Here is an 18,981-nt window from a genome sequence, read left to right on the forward strand (position 1 = left end):
GACTGGTGGCTAAAGAAATATTTACACTGTGAAATTGGTTAACATACCTTTCACACAACTCAAGGCCTGCACTCGAAGCTGAGCGGAGTCACTGGCAACATGTCTGCAAGGCCAAAAAGAATGTTCTTCAACCAAATTGCAAGAAGTTTGATCCAATTTGAGCAATCAAACATTCTTGAATTCTTCTGCAACAATTTAGCATTCCTGTACTGTTGCTGCTTTTAACTGCAGCCAGAAATACTGTAGTGATTAAACTAAGGCAATAAAGCACAAATAGCTGATAGTCTACAGCCATTATTAGCACCAGTAAAGGAATTAAACAAGTCAGTAAAATAAATATACTTATGAATTAGCATTCAACAATGAAATTATATAATAGTTAAGCTATTTAGTGGAGCAGATTAGCTCGTATATGGAACACACTGTATTTTATGACTAAACAGGAAACTTTCTCCAGTTTATTTTCGAACAAGAAGCATTTCAGATTCGTCCTCTGGCAGAGAGGGATCTTAGGCTTTCAAATGCCAAATTTGTGAAATTTTTTCGCAGCTTACAGATGTTATGTAAGAGTTATCTTTTATTTTTGCACTCTGATAACACACACGACTGCAGTGAATTCTGTTCCAATAAAGTCAAACAGGAAAAATGGGCAATACAGCAACCATCACTATCACTAGTCGCTTTTCCATTGACCCTCAAATTGCGCGAATATAACTTGTGGAAATAAAATTTACCTAATGGATAAATGACAATTTCGACAAAACTCTCATTTTTCAATTAAAAGTTTTTGCGCTGGCAAGAGGTGGTTTTTTGAGCGTAGTGCAATTGCTATATCACACAAAACTGTAATGGGAAGACCTTTTTCCACAACTAGAGTCACGTGAATAAAACAAAACAAACAAACAAAAAAAAAAACGATGTTGAAAGACATTACAACAAGCGAAGAAGAAGAGTTTCAAAAGACACATGGTGCGGTATGTGTGGACACACCAGAAAACCAAATCATTTTTTGATTTAGTACGGGATAGAGGGTAAACATATAATAATAATTGATATATCTGTAAAACAAGATATTTATGTTCATTGCCATGTTTATGGAATGACTTCTCATGTCATCTCGTGATAATGAACAAATCATCACATTTGTGATCTAATGGAAAAACCGACATACGCACTTCTGTTTTTTTTTTTCGAAATTTTGTAAATATCGGTAAAGTTTTGCACAGATGTCCAATGGAAAAGCCACTTCTTACTCTTTGCAACTAGAAGTAAAATGCTAACCTTATTGTCAGAGGGCCTTTTAGTCTGGATTTAGTTGATAAATCTAACCCTAACCCTCTTCTGACAAACGGACCTTCTGACAATATGGCGCCTGCCCGAAGTAAAATCTTGTAAATAGCCCTGTCAAATCATTGGATTGACAACCGCAATAAAAAACAACAAGAAAACAAACAATTGAACCCTGTTAATAAGCTTAATTCACATGGCGGCCATTTTCTTTTGACATCAATGCTGCGTTTAAAAGGATAATGTTGTGCTTTTGGGCTCCAGTTTCAAGTCAAACACTGGGAATCAAACAAATCATTATCACTGACTGAAAGGCAAAGAACAGAAGGGCATTGAACTGTATTTTAAAGTGAAATAAAACCTATTTGATAGTGTAGCTGGTAATGCTAGCGTGGATAACGTTAAATGACACAGTAGTAAACATGTGTCTTTTCACCTGAAGAAGAGCTCGGACCACACCTTTATGCTAGACATAATCTGAATAAAACATGTATTCCAAAGAGCATCATTTTAGGGACAAAAACAGAACATTTTTTTTATGGCTGACAAGACAGCTACTGTTAACGTACCACTCCTAGCTAATGTGTTTATCACTGCAGGAATGTGCAAATGTGAAAAGTTAATCGCACTAATTACCTGTCAGAAGTTTTTCTACAGAGTTAATGTACACATGACCTTCTTCTTCAGGTCATATTTACACAATCTGAGACATTATCACATGCACATATCAAGCACTGACATGAAAGTAATTAGATTGACAAACTGATAGAGCCAGGGTCAGAGGGTGCATGTAAAAATGCCAGACTTCTGCTTCCCCGAGGGGAAATAGGTGTAAATTTTATGTATTCAAATAGTGTTTTGTGGCAGCATGACGAAAGCATGAAAACATTCAGCCTTCACTTTGTCTGGATCATGTCATACAATTTTTGTCAACATGTTTTTGTTTTTTTTTAATATGACCTGTAGTACTGTCATGGTAATAAGTTATAGTTATTAAACAGCTTTAAAAAGAACTACTTTATTACTCTGTGGTGGCAAGAAATAAAGAGCTTATAACACAAAATATTAAAAAAGGAAAAAAAAAATCCCAATAACAGCTCGATGCTTTTTGTATTTATATAAAAATAAAATACACTTTTTAATCAAAAATGCTAACAAACAAATAAATTAAGTTACATGTACATCTACCTCTAAATTACCAGTACTGTATTTGGATCTTTCCTACATCTGAACATGATGAAAATATGCAGATTCACATCTCTGCTCCACTGCCCGTTTTACAACTTGACACACATTATTAGTAGCAGTAGAGGCTACTTACCGAATGACAGCTGTGACAGTAAATTATGAAAATAAACAAAAATAAATATAAAGAACATAAAGAAATAAGCTCTGTTCCCATGTTTGTGTTTCTTTCTGCAGGTTTGCACTTGTGGTATTTTTATGCACATTACCCACGATGCTGAGACACATCACATGACCCCCAGTTGGGATTAAAAGGTGTGGGGGAACATGTGAGAGGAACCTCAAACCATGAGGATGTCACAAAAATTTATTCAAACACACAGATAACACACACATCAGGGGCTCGGGTCCTTGAATCACTCACAAGTAGCATGTCTGGGTATCCAGGAAAAAAAATAACCTGATAGTTTGAAATGAAATACTTTTTTCTCAAAATATTGCAAGTTTAAGATTAAAATATTAAGATGACTTAAGAAGAATATTGTCAAAATATTACTTTTTATTGTTGTAATATCAGGCTATTTATTAGCTTACAAATATTATGTCTTTTTTTTCCAACTGATTCTGTTGATCAGTTTCCTCTTTAACGATGGCCATTTGATGTGTATATCTGTTATGCTTATTCATAAATTATATTGTTGTGTGTGTGTCTGTGTGTTACCGTCGCTTCACAACCGATTGCACCTCTGGCGACAAATGTAGTTCTACTGGACAAAAGCTTAGTGGTGCATTAAGGTGCATTCCAAATAGAACTCTCACAAAGAAAGAAAACAGGAAACAAGGCACACTCCATTTCAGATGTAGAAAAGTTCAAGGGATTGTATCTAGAGAAGAAATTATTATGCAACCAGTGCTTTCACAGTCTTGTAGACCACATGAATGAGTGCAATCACTTCTACATTCCTGGCCTAAAAGACAATGAAAGCGATGAACATAACAGGACTGGACTGAGTGCAGAGAAAATACACACATTCCCTCATGGCCCTCACAGCAATTCTAAGTATCAACACACTGATCTTTTTCTGGCTGCCCTCCCATCATGTCGCTTCGTCTTGCAGGTTTGTGTCTAGTTTGACTCCGAACATGGCCTCCCACTGTGCTCGGACCCAGGCCTGCAGGTCCTGGAGGAGATCGGAGCTCTCTGAACGAACACACCACGTCTTCTCCTGCTTCACAGTCTGCAATAAAAGGATGACACATTACAGACAGTGAAGAAATAACTGACCAGTCAGTAGTGTGTGACCTCATACACTCACCTCATCATAAAGCTTAATATCCATCCTGCAGGAGTCTGAGGGCCACAGGAGAATGGAGCTCACACAGCTGATGGGCAGCGTTTCTAAAATGGTGACACTCCCGCTGCAGGGTTCTGCATTTTCATTGGCCGAGAGGTCATTTGAGGTCTTCCTCCATTGGTGGTCCTCTCTGAGCAGATACAGAGTTTCTCGTGTTGCTAAGACAGTCAGTGGAGTCCAAAAGCCCTCTGAAAGAAAATATAAGTAGTTGAAGACACACAGGCTTTTTCCAGGTTTGGAGACTTTTAAAGACATTGTGAGACCTTTTTAGGACTGTTAGGAATGAAAAGTAAGACCTGTTTCCCACCAATATTGGCAAAAAAACATTAAGTGTCCAAATTCATCATTTACCAATCATTAAATGGGGGGTTCTCGAGCCGGATCTCAGTGAACTCACACTTAATTGTTATTAGATCCAAGCAAAGTCACACAAACAGTTTTATCTTCTAGAACAGGTTTGTCAAACTGATTTCAGTTCAAAGGACACATATAGTGTCCTAAGTTAAGTGTGTTTTGGAGGGAGGTGTTCAATGCCGTGAAGGAGGTTTTTAAAATGAACATCCCACAAAGCTTCACAGTGGCAGCTTTGGGAGTAATACCTGAAGGTCTGGATAGAAAAGCAGATAAATACCTTTTGAATATATTATTCACCGCTGCCTTAAAGTCTATAACCATCAGCTGGGTGCAACCAGAAACTCCCTCATATAATACATGGATTCAAAAAGTTTGGGATATTTACCAGATGGAGCAGATCACACACTTGCTCAGGCTTCAGAAAACCATATTTACTAAAAGATGGGAACCTATGTTACCTTTACTACTGCAATAATATTTACTGGTGATGCAAGAACACTCCATGTTATCAAAGTGCTGTCAATCTACCTCTGACGAAGATTTATATCTACAGCCTTTTTTATTTTTATTTTTTTATTTTTTGAAGTGAACATTGTTTGCTATAATTGTTACTGCTTTCTTAAATTTCATTATATGTGTCTGTGGAGGTGTATGAGAATATATTTGCAGCTGTGTAGGGGGAAAAGAAATTAACTGAACTGTATAATTGAATGTATAATTGTACTGTACTGAAAAAAAAGAGAAAATTTAATAAAAATTAAGTTAAAAAAAAAAAAAAAAGGACACATATAGCCCAGTTTGATCTCAAACTGGCCGGACCAGTAAAATAATAACATAATAGCTTATAAATACTGAGACCGCTTCATTTTTCATCTTTGTTTTAGTGCAAAACAGTAAAATTAAATTATGAAATGTGAATGACCTGAAACACCTGAGATTTCTTAAGAAAAATAAGCGCAATTTTTAACAATATTTTTCTGCAGCTTATCATTTTTACATGTGCATTACAACTTACAGTTCACAGTAGATCTACAAAGACACAGAACATTTAGTAACAGGCAGCATTTTTGAGTTTGGAACTTAACTGAATCTGACACCCTTGACTGTTAATATCTTCAGTGTAATTTTTCACTTGGCAAATTCATCTTGTAGGCCAGACTGGGACCTTTGGTGGGCCGGTTTTGTCCAGTGGGCCTTATGTTTGACACCCCTGCTCTAGAAGTAGACATTTTTAGGGTGGGATGACATGCCACATTGCAACTACGGATGTAGTATTAAAAAATGGGGACTGGTCTCTAAAATGGCACCTGATGTTTCCAAAAGATGAGTAAATACTGGTGTATATGGAAAATTATGGAAAAGTATTATACAACCTACTGTACATGTGGACAAGCACACTGTAGTAACATGCATGTAATATCTGCTTTTGGTCATAAACAGATTTAATACACAATATACATAAAACAGACACTAAGGCTATGTTCAGACCAATGTGGCCCAAATCCGATTTTTTTGTCCATATGTGACCTGTATGCATCTGTTCAAGACAGTTTGAACTGTACAAATCCGATTTTTTCAAATCTGGCCCAGGCCACTTTCATATGTGGTCCTAAATGTGATATGTATCCAATAGTTTGCAATGCGTCTTCGGTCTGAACAGACAGGTCACATTTGTCTGACTTTTACGTCATTGAAATGTGACAAACGTAACAATTCTGTGTCCCAGGAGAAGCAGCGGGAAAGACATACTTACTTCTGTAAACACAGTGCGTGCCTGCGTGGTCACATATTACATCAGGACCTCTTTTACACATGTGGGTCACTTCAGGGTCACATTCAGTTCATACTCAAAACTGATAGAAGTTGCATTTAATGTGTAATATGAACGAGCACACAAAAAAATCAGACTTCACCAAAAAAAACAAAAACAAATTGTGCATTAAGACCTGCTGTCTGAGCGTAGTCTAAATGATACAAATGAATGACCTGAATGAACCCCCTTCAGAAGGCACCTCTGCTCTACACATTTAGCAGGGTATATTCTAATACACTTCACTGTAGTGGGTAATGGCTCCATATTGGCTTCAGTTTGTCACATTATGAACAATTTTCCCCCAAAAAACACATTTAAAAGTAACACTGAGGTTAATTTCTACAAGCAATGTCAATTTTTACTACTTGTGTCCAAACTGGACTGAAGACCTTTTGTGGGGTAAAATGTAGGTTACTGGACCTCAGAATTGTGAAGACTTGTTGAGGACCTGTGGAAACCCGAGAATATCCATTTAGTCCAGCATGCCTTTGATTCCTATTGGCTCCTGATATTACAACTTTCATTCATAGGATTGTTGTCAGTTGAGCGTGTAGCCAACAGTCATAGGTCACTGACATTATGAGTCTTTACAAAGTGCCTTTTTGCTACAGAGCTGTTTAGGTTTTATGTTTCATGTCAGAACCTCCAGCTTCAGAGCAGTGAGTGCAGAGAAAGACAGATCTAGGCAGATCTAGGCACGCCTAAATTATGGCACTTGAAATTCCAGGGATGTGCACAGCTGTGTAGCCCGCAGCTACAGTGGCTTTAAATATTTCTGCTCAAACACCATGCACAGAGGCTTCCTGATGCACTTTTACCTACAGTATATACACATCATCTAGTGATCCACCCATCATCTGATTCTGTCAGCTTTATGGCACATGATTCAAACTACACATAACATTAACACACAGCTCATGTCTGTTAGTCCTGACAAACCCACATCCTCACTGCTACTTTTGTCTTGCTGTAATCATGTTGTACCTGCTGGGAAATAAAATACTGCCTTTTTGTTTGAGCAATCTGTCCAAATTTCCTTTAACCCCATGGTTATGCACTCTCACTGTAAACTCCATCGGCCTATAATCGATATTTATGATCTTGGTTATTACCAGTGTTGAGTAAAACACATTAAAATAATGGTCATCAATGGTCATTTAAAGAAACAAAAGCAGCAGGATTTAGTCTGTCAATAGAATATAAAGTTTTTCCACAGATTCTGCCTTTTCAAAATAACTTCCTAGAAAAACCTAACATTAATTCCTCCATCCAGTTTTTTTGACGCTTAGTTGTCAAATAAGAGACAAAATGACAAGTGACATTCATTTAGCGTATGCTGCGTAAGTCATCCATTCATTTGTAGACTGTTGTTTTCAAGTCTCAAGTTTGGCTTTTTAGCCTTTGTCATTTTGGTCTAATTTTAGAAATGTTAAATGTCTTCACTTGGATGGAGTGGGTGGAAGAGTGAGGGGTGAAATTTGCCAAGTTAATGCTATCTCACTGAAAACACCCATCACATTGACTAACACCATCATGTTAAACAACACCAAATAAGTTAGGATTCATGGTAAAGGTTCACATCGATTAGTTTTTGAAATGTTGTGATCCTGGTCTAATAAGCAGAGAACCTACAGAACCTATAATCTAGTATGAATTAAAACTCATACAGTTAAATTACACTTAAGGGAAGGGTATTGGAATTAAGTAGTCTCACATATCCAGACCTATCTGCACACTTTATTACTGTGTTCGTAGTTGGCAATGACTGCAGGATGCTACAACAGAGCATTTGCCAAACAGTGTTGGGAGATGGAATATATGTGTATGAGACAGTGTGTTGCAGTGTTAAAATGGCTGAATCATTATCAAAGCAAATGTGAGTCTTTGTCAAAACTTGCCATATTCACTGTAGATGCAGCTCGGGAGGTTGTTGCTCTTTAACATATTGAGAGAAACATAAAACACATAATTGAGGGAAGGAGAATGACAATCCTGGCACTGTGCAACAGAAATATCACCCAGTAAGAGAGACTAGTAACTGAATACTGGTAAACGTCATGACAGAATCCTTTGATTAAGAATAATTTTAATGCCAGTAATTCTGTGCCCAGGCTGTAAATGTTGATTTCTGCTGTAAAGTTGGCCATTTTAACATGGGGGTCTATGGTTATAGACATACTTTTGGAGCCAGTCTCAGGTGGACATTTGAGGACCTACAGGTTTTAGTGCTCTGTTGGCTTCACCTTTCACCCTGGTGGTTGCAGCTTACAAATTTGTTGACCAGATATTAACATGTTCAATTCAGCTAATAATTAACAACCAGCAACTACTAATTTCTCCAATTTCCTGACAATTATCTGAACTATTCTAGAGAATACTGTAGGAAATAACACCTACAAGCTCATTCTCAGGACAGAAGCTCCAAGCTGCTGTGGTGGAATATTAATGATTCATAATTTACCAGAATAATAAGGATTTTGTACAAAAGGGAACCTTTGTTAAACACTGCTCTGGCAAATCATATTTGGTATCATGCATTCACTCAACCTACCTTCATCAGCTTCTATAAATAAAGGTTTTCTTCATAATAACTGAAGAACTAAAACTAAATGAAACCTGAACTAAAATTACTTTGACACTTGAAAAACTGAAGTGAAATTAAAACCCAAAGCAAAAGATTAAACAAAATGAAATGAGTGAAAATTCCAAAAAGTAAAATAACTCTAGAGGTTAGGTTAAAGCTGATGTCATTTTTCAGATCAAGTGTCACCTTGCAGGACGAAAGCCAGAATGTAGAAGAACTGCAGCTGGCCGTCCTCCATGTCTGCCTGGATGTCTTCACATACCAGAGGCCTGCCAGATCAAAAGAGTTGTGTGAGTGGATATAAATCAACAGAAGAACATGTCCTATCACAACCCAAACCCAAGTGGCTGCTGTTCAGTTTACAGCGTGGACAGTGTTTTGGTACAGATAACAGAGTGTTGTGGTGGCTTGTGGCTGGCAGGTGCTGCTGCCGCTCTGCTCTGCTCGGCTCCAGGCCTGTCTTTTCAACTCAGATGGAAACACTTGGGCATCACGCAGTGAATTTCACAGTTAAGTGTGAAGCAAAGGGGATAATTGACATAATAACAGCTGACAGGATTTGGACAGTGCACAACACTCTTTGCATGTTCAGAGAGCACGATTTGCTTTGTCACAACCTAATTTCATTTCATATACAGTGACAATAAATGCTATTTGATTCTATTCTATGCTATTGTTGGAACACAAGGTATCTGTACTTTACTTTTATTAAGTATTCAGAAAACACTTTACTTTTAGTCCTAACATTTTTACAAATATCTGTACTTTCTACTCCTTACATTTTCATAACAGATGCATTAACTTTATTTTTTATTTTACGCATTATTGTGTGCTGATCTCAACTTAAATATATGGAACAGCAGCACATAAAACAAAATTCCTCTATGTAAATCATTGCTGTAAATCACACGTGACAAACGTAGCAAGAAAAATAGCTTAAGGAATGAAAACAGCTTAAAGAACTGGTGTGACAAGTTTTAGATTTCATGATTTAGTACTCATTATACCATCAACCAATTCTTATTGAAGACTGTGGCAATGGCATAAAAGATAAAAATGATGGAACAAGACAAAAAGTATGTAAATAAAACAACCAAGTGAAATGTTGCAAAAGATGTAGAATGATTTTTTTTTTTTTTTTTAAATCTCTGTTGTATCCAATGAAATGATTTAGGGTTTCTTCATTTTATTTATTTTAAGTTAATGCTATGAGAACTTGCAAATTGAGCTCTTAGTCAATGAAATTAATCTACAAGATGGAAAGGACATAAATAACACAAGACCAAAAGGATGAAAAAGACATAAGACAAAAATGACATAAAAAAAATGCAACAAAACAAAAACAGTGTAAAAGACATAAGATGGAAATGACATAAACGACACAAAAGACTAAAAATAATCTAAAAAAAACATGCAACATGACAGAAAGAATATAGAAGACAGAAGAAAAGGATGTAAGATACAAGGAGACCAAAACAATGAGACCAAGATGGAAAGAATATAAAAGATAAGTCAAGACCTTTGTGAAATGTGCAAAAAAAAGCAACCCCCCCCCCAAAATAAACATAACACACAAGACGAAAACTATGAAAAACAAACAACACATCAGATGAGCATAAAAGATGCAAGAAGAAAACCGTAAAAAAATAGATGTAATCAGCTGAAAATGACATAATCAGATGAAACAGACAATCTGATTTGCACATTACAGTGAAATCAGTGTTCATTATTTTCAGTTTAGTCTTTGTTTGATTTGAAGTTAGAAGAGGTTAATAGTCTCTACTATATTAATAAGACTTTACATTCAGTTTGCTTTGTACACAAATATCTGCTACAACTATCCTTCAAAGGCCTAATATTGACTTGAGGACATTTCAGAGCTTTAGAAGAGGTTTAATCACTTTTACTGAAGAATATTTGGACGTCTGAAAATGAGACATGTGAGGTATTAGTGAGTTTGGTTCTGCCCATTCATGTTCTTTGCAAACTTTCTGCACATTTTGCATTACGGCCTGGTCTGATTCATGAGAGATTTCTGCAGATAAAACCGCGTTGTTTATTTTTTTCCGTGGGAACCTATTACTATCTACTAATGTTGAAAAGCTACTTGAGGTGACAACAAACTGCACCACAGGATATGCCTGCTTCAGGACTTGTAGCACCACATATGTTAGAAATTAAGATGTGGTTTACCAGCTAATTTAGCAGCGCCGCTTTACAAAATGAAGTCTAAAAAAAGCTGATTGTAATCACCCAAAGATGTGTCAGAAATGTGCCGAGTAGGAGCTTTTACGGCCATAACATTGTTCCACTCACACCTCCCGACCACATACAAATGAGCCCAACACTGTTCAGCCCACATCTTTCAGCATCTAAACAAATGAAGTTGTTGGTTTTTGTCTCAGTGTGTGTCCCATGGTTCCTAGCTCTGTTGGGTGGGATGTCCTACGTACCAGAGGTGGTGCTGTGGGTTGAGTCTCGTGGTGGAGATAGACTTGAGCAAACTGTCAGACTTGTGGGCCATTTCACGTACGATTCCTGGAGGAGTAAGAGGAAAGAAAGGCATATTTTTTAAGTATATTCAGTTTCTATTGTAAATTGTAAATTCTATAGATTTTGGGTTTTTATTGTAACTGTTACAACTTCTGCCACTAGCGGTCTCTCAATCAAGACAATAGCAAAAGATGTAGCTTCGCTTTGTGTAAAAGATCTTAGACTCAGTCTTCAATTAGATTTCATGGTGCTAAATTATGGAACACTCATCTAGATGTCTTAGGTACCTCTACATTCGTATCTATATATAGGAATAGACTAAAACATAAAGCGATCGCAGAATATTTGCTTTGACTCACTCATTCCAAAGTGAAATGGTAAATGATGTCAGATATAGTAAATGAACCTGTTATGTTTTGTTGACTGTAAAATTATTTTAGTTCATACTTAGTTCATTTTTGGTTTATATGGGCGTAGTATTTTACAACCCTTTTTGTCTTCTAACTCTCCCATGCACATATTGTTTGATGCTGTTATTAGCGTTTTGTCTTTACATGTATTTTGGTTGTCTTTTTTGTTTCTTTTATATTTTAAATCAACAGTGTATTAAACTCTTGTGGGTTAAAAAAAAATGTAGCTAGAAGATGCAAAGTAGTGCGGAATCACTGAAATCTTTGTGATGTGATTCTTGTAGAAGTTATGTTTACAGATGTGGTCACATTACATTATTTTCAGTAACATGTATTCAATTGAGGTGACTTCATCCTGAAACTGCCAAAAATATATCCTTATGTTAAAGACTTTCACAGACTGTTTTGTTCTGGGAACTGATCATTTACTGTTAGAGGCATACTATCTTTGTCTTGTTTGTCTACATTGAAGATAAAAACAAGTACAGATTTCTATATTGCAGTTTTAGTTCTTCTATGCATCTGATGCTCCTCTACAGATGCAACACTAACTACTGTTAGCGTAGTTGGTTAATGTAAAGACATGTCAGGCTCCCAAAATGTCACAGACTCAAATAACAACTTCACTTAAACACACGAGCATGTGTTAATCTTTCATACTGAAGGTCTCCTTTGCTGTTCTATTATCTATTATTTTTTAAGATCTTTTTGGAAGAGTGAAATATATAGTTGTGAATAATTGAAAAAACATCCACAACATGAAAAAATGCAATCGCTGGATCTGGTTGATTAGCTTGGTGGTGTCCAAAATGGGTTAGGTGCACTTTGAAAGTCTTCCTGGCCACAAGAAAGAACACCATTCAACTACACACTGAAAATGTCAAGTTTTCACAAAGTTGTTTTTTTTTTTTTTTTTTTAAATTTTGTAGTGATTTAGTAATTTAATACCACAACGCCCTTTTTCATGTGCATTTGTTCCACCTAATCAACTTCTCTTCCGATTTGATTCTGCGAATATGCTGTCACAGCATCCTGAAGGACAAGCCAAACAATCCAGAGAACTTGAACCCATATTCCACCCACATACCACCTATGCAAGACCACCTAACCCTATCAACAGTGCAAAACCCCTGTAATACCACATTAACTATAAATATTATGTTACTGTAGACTTGCCACACATGATAATAAGCTAGATGGATACAGAAATACATCAAAATCTGAGCACTCTGGATTACTGTGTTTCTAAATGACATAAAAATAACATCAATTTCAAAAATACACAATGTGTGCTTAAATATTTTTGTATAATTGTAGCATAGCACTATAGTATGACTGATGCTATACATCAGTCAGACAAAAAATTTAATGGGCAATTGTATTAAGAAAATTGTGTATTCCTCTGGACTTGAACACTGGCAATGTTCAATATAATGAAAGTCAGGGTGTTCTCTGTTGTTAGGCTCAGGTCCAGAACCCAAGCCACTTTGGGCACAACACGATGTCAAATCAACTCAAATGACTTTTCCAAAATCAAATGGTTAGAGTTGTTTCCCAATGTACTTATTTAGCATCTTGCATGTTGTTTATTTTTTAGTCTGCTTCCAGATTTTGTTCAGATGGAAAAATAATGGTTCAAAACAAATGTGACCGAAGAACCAAGAAAAGCACCTAAACCCTCTGGACCATAGCACAAACCCTGCAAGTACAACATGTCTTGTCATATTCAGATGTGTTCTTGCTTTAATGTTACAGATTATGGCTTTAAATTGTTTTGAATATATTACCCTTTTCTGGAAATCTGTGAATACCATTGGCTACTGTCTGACATTTATATGCCTGAAATAATTCAGCCATTTTATATATTGGTTCACCAAAAAAAAACACACACACACAAATATATATATATATATATATATATATATATATATATATATATATATATATAGATATAGATATAGATATAGATATATATATATAAAACCTACAGTCTTAAATCATAACTACAGCCTGATCCTTTTGCTCCAAATCACTGTGGAAAACCTACACCAACCTCAAAACAACTGAACACAAATAAGGGTGAATAATATTCCCTTAAGCATATCTGACATTCAAAAATGCATTCAATGACAGTTTATCTGGGAACTGGTGCAAATTTCCAAGATTTAGTCTGAAAATGATGCATTACATTTGTGTAGCACTTAAAGTTTACAGCTCTGGGCTTGTTTAAACAGCTGGAGAGGTGAACAGCTGTGTTTGACTGTTCAAACATGTCAATATGAAGTCAATCTCAAACCACATGGAAGCATCTCTGCGCCCGCTTTCATGAGACATTTGGGCGGAAACAGAAAACAGAGCACTGACACTGTCACGCTTAAGGATTTTAGCATAAACATTTATCAGGGAGGCAAATATGTGCTTGGACGGAAGATGAAATTCTGAGTCTGATGTGGAAAAAGATACCCGTAAGTTGTAAAAGACGCAGTAAAGTTAGCCTAAAATTGTCACACCCAAACATTCATGGAAAGAGGTCTGCACACAAAGCCAATCTGAGATCCGCTATTGTAACTATGATTATAAGAAAGCCAAAAGGTCTCTGGTTGCAGGTGTAAAATTTCAGTCCCATAGAACCAGTGGGTGAGAAAATGTCACTGACACAAAGCGCTGGGTCACGCTCACATTCACGAAGAGCAGCGTGTCATTGACTGTGACAACAATACAGGAAAGAGACGATATGTGCTGTGTGGCTTCAGAGTCAAGTCTGAAAGGACGAAACTTCAAAAGGATTTAAAGGGACAGTAAGGAGGACTACGAAGGAAGGAGGACAGTACTGAAAAATGTGATTATACAAACACTGGAACACATTGAATAAAGCTCATCAATAGCCTTCTTATGTAGGGGGGGCAAAGGATGTAAACAAATGGTCCCATCTGTATCATTTTACACGACTTGCATCTTTCCCACGGGTGTTTAAACTTCACTAATATACAAAACCCAACAGTTGTTCATAAACATATGAGTCAAAGAGGCTCATGAAATGATTATTAGAGCTGATAAAAGGGCTCAACAACATGCAACAAAACATCATATTTCAATTATTCTGACATATTGTGATATGAGTCCAGGTTTCAGTGGGAATCTGTACTTTTGCATTTTGTTTTCACTGAAGGAAATAATAAAAATGATGTTTCTCTGGTGCTGAAAAATGAAGCCAATACATAAGTGCAAAAACCTGCAGTTCCTTCAGCTTGAGGCTGGTGCCAAAAAGAGTCAATTCCCATAAGTCTCTGGGTTAAAATGGCAACTTTACAGTAGAAATAAACCTATTCAGAGTTGGATATAAAAAATAACATATGATTTAACTCTATTTACATTATATAAAGGCTTACAGCTTTGTATAATTATGATAAATCAGTTAGGTGAGGACTGTGACAGTTAGCTCGTTGTGTTACATAGTCATAGCTTCTGTTTATTGGATAAAACATATATTTCTTTTGACAAAGAGCTCTGCTCAACCTGTGGTTACATGGTTGCACTAAAAAGACTGTCAGAGGACTTTGTCATTAGCTTAATGGGTATTTATTTACCTGGTGACTTATATTAATTAACTAAGATTAGCATTAAATCTGTCTGTCAGTTATTTTAGCAATTAGACTGGCTAACACTATTTGTGTGCTCGCACATTACAGAAAGTTATAATAACTGCTTGTCTTAGCACTTATTAGTTATGTGGAATGACACCGTTGCATTTAACATGAAAGTGTTAGTTGGTTAGCATTAACTGGTTGAATTTCACCAAAGATCCTCTATTTACAAAGATAATGTAGTGTATGTTTCACCAATGTTATGAAACAGTGCACTTCCTGTCTTTTAAGTGGGCGTGGTCTGAAAGGTTCAGAGTGAATGATGAAACTAATTAATAAGGTTTGAAAACAATAATAATACACCAACATCACATATGTTACTGGTAACTAACATTACTTAATGATAATTATGCTTGTTTTATTTTCGTATTTGTTGTCACCCTCTTCAAATGACATTTGTGATGCAAAGACAGAAGCAGGCCTCAATCAAAATCCATTTTTCCCACAATCTGTATATTTCAAAAATGTCACTGTGGTCTCAGAACGTTCACAAGATCTACAGCTTGTGGTGGTATTTGGCTGACTGTGTGGTGAAAAATCGCATTCAATTGTCTTTGGAATGAATGGCACAAAATCTACACAGGGAATCATCTCCAGTGAACTGCATTCTTTTCCAACAGCCAAGATGCCAAACTTGAAGTTGCAGAATGCAGAACTGCTTCCATAACTAATGTTCCCATCAACTCTTATTGGATTATATGGTCTTTATACAGTCAGGATAGCTAGTACTACGATTGTGTTTACACACTACACACAGTTCACATGATTGTTATCAACACAAATTTATGAGTTAATTTTAACCAGGCACCTGAAATTACTTGTTTGCATTTACCATGACAGAGTTAACATTGTGAGATTCACTCCTTGCTCTTCTGCAGCTCCACCCTCCTATCCAAATATGGACACTTCTGTTACCAAAAAAAAAAAAAAAAAAAAAGATGCCAAGATGTCAACAGCCAAACAAACACAGTATCGAAAAACCTACAGCCCCTTCGGTTTGCATGCTGCATTTGGTCATATTGTGATTGGGATAAGTTTAGATATTTTTTCACCAATTCTGCCAATATGTAAGTTTTAGAATCAAAAGTTCACTTCATACTTTAATTTCAAGAATACATTTCATTTCCCTTCAAAAATCTACAAGAAATGTCTGAACAAAAACAAAACAATTAAAAAAAATCTGGATCAATGCTTTTAAAGATCTCCATAAAACAACAAAAATGAGTCAGATTTTCAATAACTTGTTGAATTCCCAAATCACTGAATTAACTTGACCTAATTTGTGTTTTCTGTCCTTAAGACAGGAGTGAGCTGCTCCACCTGCCCTGTCCAAACAGGTCTGCATAGCTGAAATTCTAGGATCTGCAAAAAAGTGCTGCCTTTAAATGAAAACCCTATGATTCTTTCCCTATTCTTTGTCATACTTGTGCAAACAAAAAAACTCAGTCTTCAGTCTCGTATGCTTTTCTTCTTGAATTACTTAACATACTTGGGAAAAGGTGCGTGATGAGTTTCAGTTTGCCTTAAAACACTTTGATGGCTTGATCACTTTCAGGAAGATATGGTTCAGTCTAATCTGCATTGGACTGGAGTCAGACTCTCCCACACAGCTGGCAGAACATTCTCACATGTCAGTGAGCGTCAGACTAAATACAAGATTAAATAACGTGTCAACATGGACAGTTTCAGTGTGGTGCCAGCCAAGATCGCAATCAAAAGTAAGCTAAGGTGACGGGCTGAGCGTGTCAAGCACCAAATTTGCAGCAGACAGAGCCTGGTGGTTGCTCTGCTCTCTATCAATATTTCTGCTTTGTTCTGTTCCAGTCCCAGACTGTTTGGCCGCCTGCGCCACCGACACCAATGCCCTTGATTATTTTCACATGAAATCAAACACCGGACCCCTGTGAGATATGCTCCACAGCTGAAAGACGACCCCACTCACGATTAGATTTTCACAACAACAGGAAACCTGCTTCAACAGAACAACAAAAAACAGGGGTTCAGTGACAAATTACTGACAAAAAGTCTTGTGTTATCGTTCTTGTTTCAATAAAGCTGTGTCAGACTGGGTAAAAGAATCTCTGAGCTCCAGAAAACTGTCCCACTTCCACAGAACCACATCCTTCCTCTCTCTTCGAGCCAGCGAGCCCCTCACGCTCCGTGACACTCCGCTATTCTAGTTGTGGTTTTGAACCTGGTCCACATGACGGGAGCCAGCTTTGACGGTAGAGGGGTTTTGTTATGGTTTAGCTTTCCTGCACTTTGTCTGAGAAAACATTACAGCAGCTGTTTTGGAGGTAATTTTAACAGATGATCCACTTCAGTTGACTTTGTTTTCAGGGTTAAAGGGGATTTGACAATCATATGTGGCATTGGTCTATTTTCGGGGATTCTCAGGGACAGAAACAAGTATGTGTTGATGCTTTTAACGTTTAACCCATTAAGACTGGGCGCAAATGTGTATGTTTTTAATTCAAAGTTACTGATGTTTGATTCAGATGTAAATGTACTCATATTCTAAATGACATCAGCTTTTTCACCACTATTATAATGCCAAAAAAAAAATTAATCTGAATTCAACATGGAGAACATCAAGACTGACTAAACTGATATTCCAAAGCCTAATGATGTCTTTGTAAGTTTCCTTTTTATGCTTTCATTTATTTATTTATTTATTTATAGATTTTGCCATAATCTGTATGAAATTACATTTTGTTGCTTCATTTCCTTTGGCAAATTCAAGGAAAATCTCCTAATTCTTTGGAAAACCTGGAGGAAACCCTGGATTAACATGTGACTGTTTACTTACTTTGTGTTTCCCTTAAACACACATGAAAAGCCAGTAGACCTTCCAACCTAATAACACTTTTTCATTGGTGGCATCAGCTCAGCTTGCCTCCACTGTGCACTAGTATCACCTTCGGTAATGTTCCAAGTGAGTCAAAGTGATATTAAATGTGATGTGAAACCATGCAGATCACAGATTGGTCAAACCAGAATTGAGGCCGCATCAATACACACTGTATGTGAGTCATCATGTCACAACATGACATGATCGCAGCAAATTCAAGAGGGTGCTACCTTAATAAAATCAACCACAAGTGTAAAACTTAACGTGCCCACATTTGAAACCCTTGGCCTTCAGTCCACACCAAGGTTTTTGCACATATGGATGGACAACGAACTGACAATAAGCTGCAGTGAGGGCTGAGGGCCAAGGCGTGATAGGTCAAGGCAAGCTGAGTTGATACTGGCAGTGGAAAGCAACAAGTGTATGATGTATACATTAGACTGAACTGAGGTACACTACCAGCCAAAAGTTTGGACATACCTGGTTTTTCTTTATTTTCATGACTATCTACGTTGTAAATTCTCACTGAAGGCATCAAAACTATGAGTGGAATTATGTAGTTAAAAAGTGTGACATAACTCAAAGCATGTTGTATATTTTTGATTCTCCAAATTAGCCACCCTTTGCTTTGATTACTGCTTTGCACATTCTTGGCATTCTCTCGATGAGCTTCATGAGGTAGTCATCTGAAATGGAGTTCCCAGTAATGCTGAGCACTTGTTGGCCATCTGCGGTCCATCTCATGTCATTTAAATGAGAAGGTGAGTCCAAACCTTTGACTACTAGTGCAAACCACGCTTGATCAGACCAATTACAAGTAAGCTGGTAACTTTACCATTCAGCATTCGTAAACAAACTATGTGATCTGAAACTAGACAGTTTATAAATACTAACACCATGATAGACCCCTAAAAGTGAAGCCAAAATATCTGGATCTCCCCCTGAGGCATGGCTGCAGGATAGGTTATGAATCCCATCTCCTTCATGTTATTCAGTCAAACTAAC

General features: G+C 36.8%; 1 protein-coding gene across 4 annotated transcripts in view; it reads right to left on the minus strand.

Moving 5' to 3' along the window:
- Positions 1–1,472: 1,472 nt before the first annotated feature.
- Positions 1,473–18,981, minus strand: part of stk11ip (serine/threonine kinase 11 interacting protein) — a 45,973-nt gene continuing 28,464 nt past the window's right edge. For all 4 annotated transcript variants that reach the window (XM_030156271.1, XM_030156262.1, XM_030156245.1 and 1 more), the window contains exons 23-26: positions 11,032–11,116; positions 8,765–8,847; positions 3,789–4,015; positions 1,473–3,710 (exon numbers count right to left, since the gene is read on the minus strand). In XM_030156271.1, coding sequence (XP_030012131.1) covers positions 3,570–3,710; positions 3,789–4,015; positions 8,765–8,847; positions 11,032–11,116 — 536 coding nt within the window. In that variant the 3' untranslated portion in view covers positions 1,473–3,569. The remainder of the gene's footprint in view (positions 3,711–3,788; positions 4,016–8,764; positions 8,848–11,031; positions 11,117–18,981) is intronic.

This window comes from Sphaeramia orbicularis, chromosome 2 (assembly GCF_902148855.1).
Source record: "Sphaeramia orbicularis chromosome 2, fSphaOr1.1, whole genome shotgun sequence".
Lineage (NCBI taxonomy): Eukaryota > Metazoa > Chordata > Actinopteri > Kurtiformes > Apogonidae > Sphaeramia > Sphaeramia orbicularis.